This window comes from Cherax quadricarinatus, chromosome 13 (genome assembly GCF_038502225.1).
Source record: "Cherax quadricarinatus isolate ZL_2023a chromosome 13, ASM3850222v1, whole genome shotgun sequence".
NCBI classification, from domain to species: domain Eukaryota; kingdom Metazoa; phylum Arthropoda; class Malacostraca; order Decapoda; family Parastacidae; genus Cherax; species Cherax quadricarinatus.
In genome coordinates, this window is record NC_091304.1 from 5,094,213 (window position 1) to 5,111,712 (window position 17,500).

Sequence of the window (17,500 nt, forward strand, 5' to 3'; positions counted from 1 at the left end):
GGAGGCCCAGCGACAGTATGAAAACGACATAGCATCGAAAGTCAAATCTGACCCGAAACTGCTGTATAGCCACATTAGGAGGAAGACAACAGTCAAGGACCAGGTGATAAGGCTGAGGAAAGAAGGTGGAGAACTCACAAGAAACGATCAAGAGGTATGTGAGGAGCTCAACACGAGATTTAAGGAAGTATTTACAGTAGAGACAGGAAGGACTCTGGGGGGACAGACCAGATGGGGACACCAGCAAGGAATACACCAACAAGTGTTGGACGACATACATACAGATGAGGAGGAGGTGAAGAAACTGCTAAGGGACATCGATACCTCAAAGGCAATGGGACCGGACAACATCTCTCCGTGGGTCCTTAGAGAGGGAGCAGATATGTTGTGCGTGCCACTTACCACAATCTTCAACACATCCCTGGAAACTGGGCAACTACCTGAGGTATGGAAGACGGCAAATGTAGTTCCCATTTTCAAAAAAGGAGACAGAAAAGAGGCACTAAACTATAGACCTGTGTCATTGACGTGTATAGTATGCAAAATTATGGAGAAGATTATCAGGAGGAGAGTGGTGGAGCACCTGGAACGGAACAGGAGTATAAATGCCAACCAGCACGGATTCACGGAAGGCAAATCCTGTGTCACAAACCTTCTGGAGTTTTATGATAAAATAACAGAAGTAAGACAAGAGAGAGAGGAGTGGGTTGATTGCATCTTCTTGGACTGCAAGAAGGCCTTTGACACAGTTCCTCACAAGAGATTAGTGCAGAAGCTAGAGCATCAGGCGCATATAACAGGAAGGGCACTGCAATGGATCAGAGAATACCTGACAGGGAGGCAACAACGAGTCATGGTACGTAATGATGTATCACAGTGGGCACCTGTGACGAGCGGGGTCCCACAGGGGTCGGTCCTAGGACCAGTGCTATTTTTGGTATATGTGAACGACATGACGGAAGGGTTAGACTCAGAAGTGTCCCTGTTTGCAGATGATGTGAAGTTAATGAGGAGAATTAAATCTGATGAGGACCAGGCAGGACTTCAAAGAGACCTGGACAGACTGGACACCTGGTCCAGCAAATGGCTTCTCGAATTTAATCCTGCCAAATGCAAAGTCATGAAGATAGGGGAAGGGCACAGAAGACCACAGACAGAGTATAGGCTAGGTGGCCAAAGACTGCAAACCTCACTCAAGGAGAAAGATCTTGGGGTGAGTATAACACCGAGCATGTCTCCGGAAGCACACATCAATCAGATAACTGCTGCAGCATATGGGCGCCTGGCAAACCTGAGAACAGCATTCCGATACCTTAGTAAGGAATCATTCAAGACACTGTACACCGTGTATGTCAGGCCCATACTGGAGTATGCAGCACCTGTTTGGAACCCGCACTTGATAAAGCACGTCAAGAAACTAGAGAAAGTACAAAGGTTTGCGACAAGGTTAGTTCCAGAGCTAAGGGGAATGTCCTATGAAGAAAGATTAAGGGAAATCGGCCTGACGACACTGGAGGACAGGAGGGTCAGGGGAGACATGATAACGACATATAAAATACTGCGTGGAATAGACAAGGTGGACAAAGACAGGATGTTCCAGGGAGGGGACACAGAAACAAGAGGCCACAATTGGAAGTTGAAGACACAAATGAGTCAGAGAGATAGTAGGAAGTATTTCATCAGTCATAGAGTTGTAAGGCAGTGGAATAGCCTAGAAAATGACGTAGTGGAGGCAGGAACCATACACAGTTTTAAGACGAGGTTTGATAAAGCTCATGGAGCGGGGAGAGAGAGGGCCTAGTAGCAACCGGTGAAGAGGCGGGGCCAGGAGCTAGGACTCGACCCCTGCAACCACAAATAGGTGAGTACAAATAGGTGAGTACACACACACACACACACATACACACACACACACACACACACACACACACACACACACACACATTCGAAAATAACACAAGAACAAGTGAAGGCAATCATTGCAACACTAAAATTTATATTATTGCCTATTATTATTTCTATTATTATAAGAAACAATAAACCCTCGTGGGTCATTCAAATCAGTGAGCGATTGGAGAATCGATCCTCCGTCCGCTCAGAAACCCTCCAGAAATACCTTCCTAGTAACTATACCAGTATTACCCTCTCCTCCTAGTAACACGGAAATACCCCCTAGTAACCACACCAATATTCCCTTCCTCCCAGCAACATAAAACAGAAATTTACATACACAAAGAACCATACATACACATAAAGATGAATGCGTACACACAGACATATACACATAGAGACTTACATGCATGAATACAATCACGGAGGGATTTACGCACACAGAGACATACACACAAAGACTTACACACACAGATTTACACGGTAAACACATAATTATATTCACACGGCGACTGCACAACAATGAGTTTAGATTATTTGGATACAATTAGATAATTTTAGATGATTACGATTGTCTTACAAAGTATTATATGTGTTGGAAGAGCACTCAGCTCACGCGCTGAGTGTCCGTGGTTCGATCTCTGGTACGTGTGAAACCTTTGGGTGTATTTCCTTAAGACACCTGCTGTCCCTGTTCACCTAGCAGTAAGTAGGTACCTGGGTGTTAGCCGACTGTTGTGGGTCTCATCCTGGGGGACAAAATTAACCTAAGTTGCACGAAATGCTCAGTATAATAAAAGGCTTTCTATATAGTATGTCAATGTTGTCAGCTATGGTCTATAGAAGTTGTATCATGTACTTGTAGAAATAATTATTATTACGATTATTATTATTATTATTATTAATTATTATTATTATTATTATTATTATTATTATTATTATTATTATTATCAGGGACTGACCCCCCAGTAAATAAGCTCCCGGTCTCTACCCTCAGTTGAAGAAGCGACAGATCTTCCGTGAAGCTGTGTTGCCAGCTCTGGGGGGCGTGATCCCCCAGTCAGCATTCACTAAGCAACGCCTCCACCACAACGCCCACGACCAGCTGGGGATCGAAGCCCCAGACGGTATAATCTTCATCACCAGGTGGGTCCTGGAGGGTTATCATCTGGGTCCTAGAGGTACTGAGGTCCCAGATGGCACAGCTTTGGTGTGTGTGTGTGAGTGTGTGTGTGTGTGTGTGTGTGTGGGTGTGTGTGTGTGTGTGTGTATTCACCTATTTATGGTTGCAGGGGTTGAATGTGTGTGTGTGCTTGCGCACGCACATATAAAACGTAATAACTAAGAATCACACATAACAATACAACCAACAGAAAATATATATACGTCCTCTACAGCAGAACGTTTATTCACAACGAATTTTCAACGATGTTCGTATCGGGAAGAAGACCTCTTTCTCCCCTCCTCTATTATAACATTCGTTCAATGGCACAATAATTGGTTCAGGCCGCTATCAGATTGCTGCATAAATTACATTCGTCCTGCCTCTTTCTCCCCGTGCGGGGAAGCCGAGAGGAAGAGCGTTCGTAATCCGTATTGCTTCTTACAACGCTGCCTTCTTTCCACTTATCATTTCTGTTTTTTTTTTTAATTCAGTTTACTCAGCTTGTTGAGGGACTACTGACTGGCTGCAAATTAGGCGTGGCTAGTTTAAATTTGTATTCGGTCTGTTTATGGACTTGGATAACAGGAGGGGAGGCGAGTGTGTGGGTGTGTGTGTGTGTGTGTGTGTGTGTGTGTGTGTGTGTGTGTGTGTGTGTGTGTGTGTGTGTGTGTGTGTGTGTGTGTGTGTGTGTGTGTGTGTGTATGTGTGTGTGTGTGTGTGTGTGTGTGTGTGTGTGTGTGTGTGTGTGTGTGTGTGTATGTGTGTGAGCTATAACGATAACTAGGTGTATGGTGAGAGAAACTCCGATTAGTTATAGGGATGTTGGGAAGCATTTCTTCAGCCTTAGAGTTGTCAGGAAGTGTAACAATCTGGAGAGTAAAGTGGTAGAGGCGGGATCCATACATAGCTTTAAGGAGAGGTACGATAAGGTTCTTGGAGCAGGGAGAGAGAGAGAGAGAGAGAGAGAGAGAGAGAGAGAGAGAGAGAGAGAGAGAGAGAGAGAGAGAGAGAGAGAGAGAGAGAGAGAGAGAGAGAGAGAGAGGGAGAGAGAGAGAGAAAGAGAGAATGGACCTATTAGCTACCGGCAAAGATGCGAGGCCAGAAGCTGTGACTTGACCCCTGCAACCACATATAGGTGAGTACACACACACACACATACACACACACACACAGACACACACAGACACACACAGACACACACACACACACACACACACACACACACACACACACACACACACACACACACACACACACACACACACACACACACACACACACACACACACACATACACACACACACACACATACACACACACACAGACACACACAGACACACACACACACAGACACACACACACACACACACACACAGACACACAGACACACACACACACACACGGAGAATTGGGTGGTTCACAAAGAAAAGGAATCGGCCTCTCAAAGTAATTTTCAAGGCAGAATCAACCCGAAACCATGATCCTGCAGGAGAAAGCACGGCTGAGAGGCAAGCAGGAGTTCCGGAGTGTGTACCTCGACCGAGACAGAACACAGGACGAAAGGAAGACAATGAAAGAGAGAGTTCAAAAACGAAAGGAGAAATGGGAGGAAATGAAAAAGGAGAGCAGAATAACCCAGGATCAAATGGAAGGACAAGCGCACCCCCCAGAAACACCTGCAGAAGGACTCCAGCCACGACACCCCCAAGGCAACTGAACATTCCAAACCAACCATCACACACCGATCCCTCTGTTTCCACCCCCCGCACCACAGTTACAGTATTAGAACAGAAGTTGAAGGTTTGGTACACAAATGCAGATGGATTAACGAATAAACATGAGGAATGGCAAGAAAGAATCAATGAGAAGTCCCCAGACATCATAGCAGTTACAGAAACAAAACTCATGGAGAAAATAACAGATGCAATCTTCCCACAAGGATACCAGATCATGAGGAAAGATAGAAGGGGGTAGGGGGGGGAGGTGGGGGTTGCTCTGCTCGTAAAAAACAGATGGAAATTCGAGAAAATGGAAGGAATAGATGAGACAGGAGAAAGAGACTACATAGCAGGTACACTTCAGTCTGGGGAACACAAAGTGGTCATTGCAGTGATGTATAATCCACCACAGAACTGCAGGAGGCCAAGAGAGGAATATGAAGAGAGCAACAGAGCAATGGTGGACACACTTGCTGAGGTGGCAAGAAGAGCTCACTCCAGCAGAGCAAAGTTGCTGGTTATGGGGGATTTCAACCACAGGGAGATTGACTGGGAAAACCTGGAGCCACATGGGGGTCCCGAAACATGGAGAGCCAGGATGTTGGACGTGGTGCTGGAAAACCTCATGCACCAACATGTTAAGGACACTACCAGAGTGAGAGGGGAGGATGAACCAGCAAGATTGGACCTTGTGTTCACCCTGGGCAGCTCAGACATTGAGGATATCAAGTATGAGAGTCCCCTAGGAGCTAGCGACCACGTGGTTCTGTGCTTTGAATACATAGTAGAGCTGCAAGTGGAGAGAATAACAGGAGTAGAATGGGAAAAGCCTGACTATAAAAGAGGGGACTACATAGGGTTGAAGAACTTCATGCGGGAGGTCCAGTGGGACAGAGAACTGGCAGGAAAGCCAGTAAATGAAATGATGGAATATGTAGCAACAAAATGCAAGGAGGCAGTGGAAAGGTTCATTCCCAAGGGCAACAGTAACAACGGGAAGACCAGAACAAGCCCCTGGTTTACCCGACGGTGTAAGGAGGCAAAAACAAAGTGCAATAGAGAATGGAAAAAGTACAGAAGGCAGAGAACACACGAAAATAGGGAGATCAGTCGCAGAGCCAGGAATGAGTACGCACAGGTAAGGAGGGAGGCCCAGCGACAGTATGAAAATGACATAGCATCGAGAATCAAGACTGACCCGAAACTGTTGTATAGCCACATCAGGAGGAAGACAACAGTCAAAGACCAGGTGATCAGATTAAGGACAGAAGGTGGAGAACTCACAAGAAATGATCAGGAGGTATGTGAGGAGCTGAACAGGAGATTTAAGGAAGTTTTTACAGTAGAGACAGGAAGGGCTGTGGGAAGACAGCACAGAAGGGAACATCAAGAGGGAATATACCAACAAGTGTTGGATGACATACGAACAACTGAGGAGGAGGTGAAGAAGCTCTTAAGTGACCTTGACACCTCAAAGGCGATGGGACCGGACAACATCTCCCCATGGGTCCTTAGAGAAGGAGCAGAGATGCTGTGTGTGCCTCTAACCACAATCTTCAACACATCCCTTGAAACTGGGCAACTACCTGAGAAATGGAAGACAGCTAATGTAGTCCCCATATTTAAGAAAGGAAACAGAAACGAGGCACTAAACTACAGACCTGTGTCTCTGACATGTATTGTGTGCAAAGTCATGGAGAAGATTATCAGGAGGAGAGTGGTCGAACACCTGGAAAGGAACAAGATTATAAATGAAAACCAGCATGGGTTCATGGAAGGCAAATCTTGTATCACAAACCTCCTGGAGTTTTATGACAAGGTAACAGAAGTAAGACACGAGAGAGAGGGTTGGGTAGATTGCGTTTTCCTAGACTGCAGGAAGGCCTTTGACACAGTTCCCCACAAGAGATTAGTGCAGAAGCTGGAGGATCAGGCACACATAAAAGGAAGGGCACTGCAATGGATAAGGGAATACCTGACAGGGAGGCAGCAACGAGTCATGGTACGTGAAGAGGTATCACAGTGGGCGCCTGTTACGAGCGGGGTCCCACAGGGGTCAGTTCTAGGACCAGTGCTATTTTTGATATATGTGAACGACATGATGGAAGGAATAGACTCTGAAGTGTCCCTGTTCGCAGATGACGTGAAGTTGATGAGAAGAATTAAATCGGACGAGGATGAGGCAGGACTGCAAAGAGACCTGGAGAGGCTGGACATGTGGTCCAGTAACTGGCTCCTCGAATTCAATCCAGCCAAATGCAAAGTCATGAAGATTGGGGAGGGGCAAAGAAGACCGCAGACAGAATATAGGCTAGGTGGACAAAGACTACAGACCTCACTCAGGGAGAAAGACCTTGGGGTGACCATAACACCGAGTACATCACCGGAGGCACACATCAACCAAATAACCGCTGCAGCATACGGGCGCCTGGCAAACCTGAGAATAGCGTTCCGATACCTCAATAAGGAATCGTTCAAGACACTGTACACTGTGTATGTTAGGCCCATACTGGAGTATGCAGCACCAGTCTGGAACCCACACCTGGTCAAGCACGTCAAGAAGTTAGAGAAAGTACAAAGGTTTGCAACAAGGCTAGTCCCAGAGCTCAAGGGAATGTCGTACGAGGAAAGGTTAAGGGAAATCGGACTGACGACACTGGAGGACAGAAGGGGTCAGGGGAGACATGATAACGACATACAAGATACTGCGGGGAATAGACAAGGTGGACAGAGATAGGATGTTCCAGAGAGGGGACACAGGGACAAGGGGTCACAACTGGAAGCTGAAGACTCAGACGAGTCACAGGGACGTTAGGAAGTATTTCTTCAGTCATAGAGTTGTCAGCAAGTGGAATAGCCTAGCAAGTGAAGTAGTGGAGGCAGGAACCATACATAGTTTTAAGAAGAGGTATGACAAAGCTCAGGAAGCAGAGAGAGAGAGGATCCAGTAGCGATCAGTGAAGAGGCGGGGCCAGGAGCTGAGTCTCGACCCCTGCAACCACAATTAGGTGAGTACAATTAGGTGAGTACACACACACACACACACACACACACACACACACTGTATTTCATGAAATGCTGCGAAGAATGAGCAAAAAAAAAAAAAAATCTGAATAAAAGTCAGAGTTTCAAAAAGACGAATAAATATCAGTGAAAATTCTGACGAGGGAAGAGTAATGGGACACATACGACATAAATTGTGACATTCCTCTCTCCAGTTTTGAGAGATTTTTTTTTACTCTAGTAGTCCGGTTCATTCCTCTGCTTCCCTGGTGACCAGATGATCAGCCAGGTTATTGCTGCATGCGTCCGTAGGCAAACCTAACCATCACAGCCTTGGGTATGAAGCACTTTCCTCAGAAACTTTTCAACTTTTCCTCTTAAAAACTTCCACCTCTGTTAGCAGTAAGTCTTGTACCAGATGGTAGAAAGTTGAAGAGCTGTGACCCCTCAGATGGTGACAGTTTATTGTAGTTGTTCCTAGAGCAACCCAGCCTTTGATAATGTTGCTATTCGTTCCTAATTATTTTAGTGTGTTAATTATGTATCCGGTGATGCATTTTCCAGGTATAGATGATGTGCTATTTATTTCCTCTCCTTTCTAAGGAGTTCACTCTAAGTGCTCTAGTGTGTTCTCAAGGGATTAAGTGTGATACAGTCCTCTTCGGCCTCCTCATCTTCGAAACTTTATCTGTTAACAGTATATAATATACAGTATATAGTATATAATACTACTCAAGTATTATGACCCGTGACATATTAATCTTCTCTGTATCGCTGTGTACAATTGAGGGTGAATGTGTGAGTTATGACTGAGAGGTTTGATGCAATCAAGCCATTAGTGGAATTCATTCCAGAAGCCTGTCATCCCACCTCTAGGTAACTGAATTCTTACATCTCGTTCACACAGGGCGGTGTAGCAAGCCAGTTGTAGGTAGTAGTATCACTGGTGAGCGAGAGACTGTTGTCAGGCCCCTCACATTGGTCAGCCCCCACATCGTACAAGAAATGCGCATTTAATGGTACTGCTAATGGTTACTTTTGTTGGGGAGGGGGGGGGTCTACATAGCCTCAGCAAGATCCCTGAGATACTTGTATGAGTCGCTATTTGCAGCTTCCTTGTATCAGTGAGGAATTCGGTTACTGTCGTGAAAAATCCCCTCTCCCCCTCCTACTGGGGGTCTAATGGTTCCGTAAATCAGCAGAATCCTGATTTCCCACAATCGTTCCAATTATAGTATATGTAGTTCCGAAGCAGGTACATACACTATAATTGGAACAATACAGAGAAGACTTGCATGGCGTACCCAACATTTGTGGATTTCTGTATTTTCGAGTTTGGAAGCTTAAACCTACTTTTAAGGGAGGTCTGAAGACAGACTTATTTATTTTTTTACATTATTTAAATTGCTTAACATGGCAATGAACAACGGAGGCTGAACTCTCCGTTTGCTACCGCAAGACAGATGCTCCACCATTCAGTATACAATTATCTCATGAACAGAAATCAGACTCACTGAAAAAGAGTCATCATTAGCGTAACTTCTGTCACTAGAAAAGTTCCCATAATCTACCTTTTCAGTTTTACAGTCCATGGCTACATTGACTTTCTTGCGGTTTCTAAAGATTAAGTAATCTGGAGGTATTATTACTACATCATTTATCGATGACCTCAGTTCTAGCATGGGAGCTGACGTCGTTAAAGAAGCTACTCTCATTTTGAGTTCTTTCTTTAACGCAGCACCGTTGAACCTCGTACTGTTTTCTCGTTGCACAGCGAAAGATTTCCTTGATACATGTATTTGCCTGCAGCATTTGAGTGTCTTATTCAGAGTTAACTTTCATTACTTGTCAGCATATGTAAAAGTGGACACGAAAGTGGGGTTTGAATTCTTGTTAGTGTCTTCTTTGAGAATGAGAAAGAACTGGAGCCACGCTAATCAGTACTACTGCTTCTGTTACTACTACCATGGAAATAAATGGTATAAAATACCGACACAATGGAAATATAAACACATATGCAGTATAATGTGATCCTTTATTGACTGCGTTTCGCCCACACAGTGGGCTTCTTCAAGTCACAAACAGAACAGTTCTGTTTGTGACTTGAAGAAGCCCACTGTGTGGGCGAAACGCAGTCAATAAAGGATCACATTATACTGCATATGTGTTTATATTTCTACTACTACCATAATCACCACTACATCTACCAGTATTTCCTTCATTTTTAACCGCTTTCTCTCTGTCTCCCGTCCCCGCCCCCCTTTCGTATATATACTGGCTCTCTTCAGTATATGCTCTGCATAGATTAGGTAAGATTCGCCAGGAAACAAGGCATGTGTTTCTTGACGCGGGTCCCAGTCATAAGATGGTACCGCCACTGGAGCTTTTGGTCATCTGACTGAAGCCTTCTGCTGGCTTACCGGTCCACCTTCATCAAAATTAAGATTATTATGAAATCCCCTGCATAAGCAGGGGTTTGCAACATGCATTAAGAAGTAACTAATAAATTTGTAAGATTTACATACATTGTAAAATAATTTTATTATTGTTGTTATTGTATAGTAAATGTTCCCTTACGATGCAAATTATTGTTGATTGCAGCGTTTGTTTTTTACGCTTGTTTGTGCTTCAGTGAGTTTGTGAAGAGAGTAGCTGACCTCTGATGGACTGCGTGCTGTTTATAGTGGTGGAGTACACACACACACACACACACACACACACACACACACACACACACACACACACACACACACACACACTGGGATGATAGGTGTTCGGGCAACACAGCAGAATGCAAAATGAATTAGTTGTGTTCCAGGACCTCTGTTCCACGTTATATCCTGCTCCCATCTATCTGTATTTCTGTCTGTCTCTTCTCTCATTCTCTTTCTCTGACTCTGTGTTTTCATCTCGAAAGTGAGAGAAAGAGAGAGAGAGAGAGAGAGAGAGAGAGAGAGAGAGAGAGAGAGAGAGAGAGAGAGAGAGAGAGAGAGAGAGAGAGAGAGAGAGAGAGAGAGAGAGAGAGAGAGAAATTAGAAATAGAGACAGAAACCCGAATATGTAATTGCTTTACAGACCTTTAAAATCCCCTATCAGCTTCTGCTGGAACGACATATTAAGTCCGACTGTTATAATTACGTTGGACTGTGAAGCCCAAGTCAGAGACCGACCAGCTCACTGCACCCCAGTGCACGCGCAGGGCGTTGTAAAACTCCTATACAACGAAATGTAAAGAGAAAAGCATAAAGGGGTCAAAGACTGGTGAGAAGGCTCGATCTTCAGTCGGTTAATTGCGGCCCTGATTCTGATCAGTCAGGTTGTTAGTGATCGCGTAATGACCGGTAAGTAGTTTATTGAGCAAGGGTGTTGTCAGGTGCCAGCACTAGATAGCAGCACCAGCTGGCAGCTCACAGAAGGAAGCGCTTAACCCGCATGAATCATATCGTTTGTACAAAGGTCATTATGATTGCGTTGTACCTGTATACCATAATTGTACAGGTGAAGATAGTTAAATCAGCGTATATCTACTAAGAAATATACACTTCTTGGCGTATATACTCTGTGAGGGTATATTGGGCAGACGAGTTACATGTACTCAAGTGTTACTTGAACTAAAGTGCCACTTGTACCCAAGTATTTGTGGACCGAGTTAAAATTGAACATATAGAAGGGAAAAAATGGGAACAGTTCACCGAAGAAGCTACTGTGAAATTACCGTCCCCCCTCCTGGGGGAGATGGAAAGATCCAGGGGGGCATTGAGGAAAAAGGGGGCGATAGGGGGGTGTACACCAGCGTTGAAAATATGAATAGGGCCTTCTCGTATTTTGAACAAAACAATAAAAAAATGGAATAAGAAACAAAGAAAAAAAATCAGGCAGTCATTTGAACGTCCACCTTCTGGTATGACTAATAATAAATAGCGTTCAATTAAGTAATTACAATAGTAATATATCAACAAAAAAATAATATATGACGGCCCACACACCAATTTCCGTCCCAGTCACAGTTATAAAGGTCCCTGACAGGTCTTATTGACTCTATTAACAACAGCAGGCAAATAAAAGCCCTTTTTTTTTCTTATCAAGCGCGACTTTATTTATGGGGGTAACTCCAACATTTCATCGAAGCCATTGTGCTTGTCGCATGGCCGAGGCGAATACTTCTAACCGGTATTATTTTCGGTCCATTTGGCGCTAACTATTTTTTTTTTGTGGCTGGTAGCACAAAGAGGAATTGTGGGAGAAATGCAGTGATTTGTTATTAGAGCATCTGGTTCTCCATGTCTCCGTCATCTGGTTCTCCATGTCTCCATCATCTGGTTTTCCATGTCTCCATCATCTGGTTCTCCATGTCTCCGTCATCTGGTTCTCCATGTCTCCATCATCTGGTTCTCCATGTCTCCATCATCTGTGTGTCATCTGGCACCACCATGAACGTCACACATTGTATTACTTCACATTACTAGTTTTCCCTCTTCCTCTGCCTTTCTCTTATACTTCTTTCATTCTTTATTTTTTGCCTTTAAGTAAAACCTTCCTTTCTTTCCCTCGATCACTTCCTTCTTTACCCATCAACCACTCACAAGCATTCTCTCTCTCTCTCTCTCTCTCTCTCTCTCTCTCTCTCTCTCTCTCTCTCTCTCTCTCTCTCATTTCCCTCCTTCCATTCTCCACCTACCTCTTATTTCCCCTCTCCCTTCATTTTCTTTATCACACTGTCGTTCTTTTCTCCTTTGTTCATAACCCTCTTCCTGATTATTTTGTTATTACTTTCAACACACAGCCCTAATTCCCCTGTCATATAACATATATCACCTACCTCTTCCCCAGTTTCGTCATATTTTCTTATATCTCTGCTGTTCCTTCATGCCTACCTCCTCCCCTTCTTTATATTCTTTCTTTTTTGTATCCATTCTTCTTGCTTCTTCAATTTCCTGCTTGTATCTCTCAATCACTTGTCTCTCTTTTTTGTATCCCAATTTCTCTCTTTCTCCCGTCTTTCAGTCTTTTTCCCTTCTCCATTCTCCATCATCTCTTTTTTATGTACCATCTTTCTCTCTGCCTCTTTCATTTTTTCCTTTTCTCCCTTATTTCTTATCTTTCTCACCTGTTTTCTCTCATTTCTTCCTTTTCTCTTTTTCTCAATTCTTCCTCTATTTCCTTTCCCCTCTTCATTTCTTACTAGGCTCTCTCTTTTTACTCCCTCTCTTTTTCTCTGTTCTCCCTGCTTCCCCATTTTCTTCCCTCTGCCTCTCTTCCTCTTTTCATGTACCCTCGCTTGTTCCCCTTCTCCACTGTATGTTTCCAACTGGTGTTTATTCAGTTTTACTCTGAAAATTTTTTGGTGGCTGTTCTTTTTTCTCTAGTGGTTTTTGTTGAGCAGTTCCAGCCTTTTAATGTAAGTTTAATTTTTATCAGACACGCCTTTCTGGTTTTTATTTTTGCAGTTTATGTAGTCTTTTCGTGGGATTTTTTTCCCCCTTGACGTGTTATTTTGTTAGAATTTTTGGGCGAAGAATTTTTCTGCATGTTCCTCCTTGAGATAATTTTAAATATTTTCCCAGCTGCGTGTGGACGGGCTGCTTTGGGAATGTGTGTGAGTGTCCTGGTACCTGTTGCTTTAATTGCTTGCAAGATATCTGATGAGATGAGATCTGTTGGAGTGGGTTCAGGTGCCTGAGGTGGCTCTGGATCATCACTTTCCACAGGAGAACATCCTGAACCAGGGCAACTACTGTGTTGGCGGAGGAAACCATTAGAGTTGAGACAACGAAGCTGTAAGCACGACCGGCACTTGCCTCTCCTAGTATTGCCAGCCGTGCCATTTCTCTGGCTGTTCGCTTCCTCCTGATAATCTTCTCCATGACTTTGCATACTATACACGTCAGAGACACTGGTCTGTAGTTTAGTGCCTCGTTTCTGACTCCTTTCTTAAAAATGGGGACTACATTTGCCGTCTTCCATACCTTAGGTAGTTGCCTAGTTTCAAGGGATGCATTGAAGATAGTGGCACGCACAGCGTCTCTACTCCGGTCCCATCGCCTTTGAGGTATCAAGGTCACTTAACAGCTTCTACACCTCCTCCTCCGTTGTTTGCATGTCATCCAACACTTGTTGGTATATTCCTTGATGTTACCCTCTGTGCTGTCTTCCCAGAGCTCTTCCTCTCTCTACGGTAAATGCTTCCTTAAATCTCCTGTTGAGCTCCTCACATACCTCGTGATCGTTTCTTGTGAGTTCCCCACCTTCTGTCCTCAGCCTGGTCACCTGGTCTTTGACTGTCTTCCTCCTGATGTGGCTATACAGCAGTTTCGGGTCAGACTTGACTTTCGATGCTGTTTTATTTTAATACTGTTGCTCTGCATTCTCTTTCCTGGCTCTTCGACTAATCTCCTTATTTTCCTGTGTTCAGTGAGTTTCGTTTCTGTGACTGCTGTGATGTCTGGGGATTTCTCGTGGATTCTTTCATGCCACTCCTCATATTTATTCTTTAATCCATCTGCATTCGTGTACCAAACCTTCAACTTCTGCTCTAAAACTGTGGTCCTGGAAGACTACTGGGATTGGGAGAGCAGGAGCCCTGGTGGGGGTCTATGGGGGGTTGCGGTGGGGGTGGGGGCAGAGTTCCCATAGGGGTTGCTGTAGGGGTGGGGTTCGTGGTGTGGGGGGTGGGGACAGAGGGATCAGTGTGTGTGATTGTTGGTTTAGACTGTTCAGTTGATTTGGGGTTGTCGTGGTTTGGATTCCTTCTGCTGGTGTTTCAGGGGGGTGTGTTTGCCCTTCCACCTGTGTCTGGGTTATTCTGCTTTTCTTTGTCATTTCCTCCCATTCCTCATTTCGTTTTTGCACTCTCTTTCAGGATCATCCTTTCCTCTTGCGTTCTGTCTCGATCGAGGTACACACTCTGGAACTCTGGTTTGACTTTCAGCCGTGCATTCTCCTGCAGGGCCATGGCTCGAGTTGATTCTGCCCTGAAAATTACTTTGAGGGGCCGTTTCCTTCTTGCGAACCACTCAATTCTCTGAAAATTTGTCACCTGGGTCATTTCGCCCTCGCCTATCACCTTTATGATACCTGTTTTCTTTCATCGTAGGTTTTCCCTTCGGCTTCCTGGAGCCCATAGACAAAAACTGATCTCTCCCTTTCTTCCTTCCACTGTGTCTCCCATTGTGTCCTCTGAAGTGTTTTAGTTCCTTCCCTTGGAACGTTTTTTCCTTCAATCCCTTCCCTAGCTGAGGCCCCTATGCTCACTGGACTGTCTTTCCTGCTCAGCTGTTCCTGGCCCCTGCAAGTGTCTGGTAGAGTCCCTGCATATATCCTAACTCCTTCAATGTCTTCCGACCTCTCATTTGTTCCTAGTGTGCTCCCTGTCTTTGTCTTGGCCCCATGTGGGTCTGACAGGACCTTAGCTTCCTTACTCTGTCCAGTCCCCTTGTCTGTGTCTGAAGTAGAAGTTCCTGATGCTGTATCTGTATTGTTATTTTTTTCTTTAGGCTGTTTCAGATTTCTCAATTCCTCTTCTAAGCGCTGTATCTTGGCTTCTGCTATTATGGCATGTTGCTCCTACTTTCTGCTCTCTGCAGCTAACCTCTCCTCCATCCTCCTTCCAAGCTCTTCTAGCTTCCTTCCGAAGTCTTCCTCCCTTTTTTCGAGCTCTGCCTCCCAATGTGTGTGTATGTATGTGTGTATGTGTGTGTATGTGTGTGTGTGTGTGTGTGTGTGTGTGTGTGTGTGTGTGTGTGTGTGTGTGTGTGTGTGTGTGTGTGTGTGTGTGTGTGTGTGTGTGCGTCTGGATATCCTCTTCTAGTTCCGTCGAGGACATGAAGAAAATTACTTTCTGTTTCTCTGAGTTTCTCTGGACTGTGCTTTCTAGGAGGTAGTGGTTCTCTAGGGAAAATGTTGTCACTCTCTGGTTTAGTCCGTTTCCCTAGAGGTAAAACTCTACTCTGGGATCTATCTCTCTCAAATACCTTATTACAATCCATTTCTTGATGTCTGTATTTCACTCTGGTTTAAAATATCACATTTCTCAAGAATTTTCTTCTTAATAAGAGAGAATATGACAATTATGTTTGGCGTGATGCAGATTCAGTGCATATGTGGTAGAAGCCGTTCTTCTTAGTATTATTAATACTGCAGAAAATGGTTTATACGATTCCACCCTGGCTCGCTTTTCTTATTGCATTCTTGATATACTGGCTCACTATTCCTCTTTACCTCTCGTTAATAAGACATAGACTAAGAGGAGGAAATACAGCAATCCAGCGTGTGGATTGTGCAAGTAGTTTAGAGCAGTGAATTTAGTGACGTGTTGAAGACGACAGTTGTGTGTGATCTTCTTGAGAGTGTAGTTGGGTAAAGGTATATCACAGGGTGATTGTTACCTGCCGGGATGGCAGGAAATGTTCCTCTTTCCCAGCATGTAACACTTGGTGTAAATCTAAATTATTATGATTGTTATTATTATAACTAAGCGCTAAAGGGATAATGTTAAGGATTAATGTGTGTGGCTGTAGCTGCAGTCTGTTTTGATTCGGGTGTTTCATAACACACAACAGCAGAGATCATTGTATTAATTACCAAGCATTAACTTGAAAGAAGTGCTTTGTAATCTAAAATTAACGCTAAATTTACATAATACCTTCATGTTAATTCTTATTATTAAATACAATTCCAAAAAAACGATATTTTTACTTTTATTCAGATTTCTAATATACGTACTGAGCCGCAGAACTAAACCTGATGGATAAGAATAAATGATGATATATTAGCTAAACATTAATTTTCATTATTCTAAATATTCTGATTAATCCACCTACAGTATTTACTTTCTTTATTATATTCTTAACTGGAATAGTTCACTTTTATGACTGCTAATTTGCTTGTTAAATAATGTTACATTTCTCTTCATAAACTGTGAAATCTGGCTGAGAGAAAAGTGTTTCTATATGGGTATGATAATAATAATAAAATTAATTATAATACAGTTAATTATTTTATTTTATTATTATTTTTATTATTATTATTCTTATTGGTAGAAGTAGTAGCATTTTGATTATAAGTCAAAGCTTCCTTTCATAATTATTTATTCCTTATTTATTGACTCACTGTAACAGGAACCTCGCTTAATAAAACACAGGTTAAAATGTAACACGGTATGTGTTATAACTTCACACCAATACGTTATATTAACACATCAACACTCGTCAAGGCCAGATGGGACATTGCCAAGTTAAGGGTAATCTCTAAATTTACGAAGAGGTAATGTAATCGGTAGGTAATTACGTCAAGTTACTTTTAATCAGTAAAGGGGAAATGTGATTCGTGTTCCTGTTCCCTCGAGGCACAAGTTGAAATGAATTCCTTAACAGACGTGAGAAAATTTTCTCACAGCACAAATCTGTATGCTTTTTATTTATATTATCATCATAATCATTATTATCATTATTACATTCACTGGGAAGCATTGATATATATATATATATATATATATATATATATATATATATATATATATATATATATATATATATATATATATATATATATATATATATATATATAAGAGTGGCACCGTTCGTCAACCACCAACAAGTGGTATTTAATCAATAACAACACTGCGACTAGCCGAGGATTCGAACCCGTGTTGTTTTAGCCCGCCTTATGGTTAGCGAAAATTCAGGACGTTCTAACCCACGGGACCATACAATCCTAAATTGTATG

General features: G+C 43.3%; 1 protein-coding gene across 3 annotated transcripts in view; it reads left to right on the forward strand.

Annotated features, from left to right (window-relative positions):
- LOC128688679 (uncharacterized) overlaps positions 1-17,500 on the forward strand; it is a 65,655-nt gene that overhangs the window by 37,006 nt on the left and 11,149 nt on the right. For all 3 annotated transcript variants that reach the window (XM_070084407.1, XM_053776642.2, XM_070084408.1), the window contains exon 3: positions 2,888-3,036. In XM_070084407.1, the coding sequence (XP_069940508.1) occupies positions 2,888-3,036 (149 nt within the window). The remainder of the gene's footprint in view (positions 1-2,887; positions 3,037-17,500) is intronic.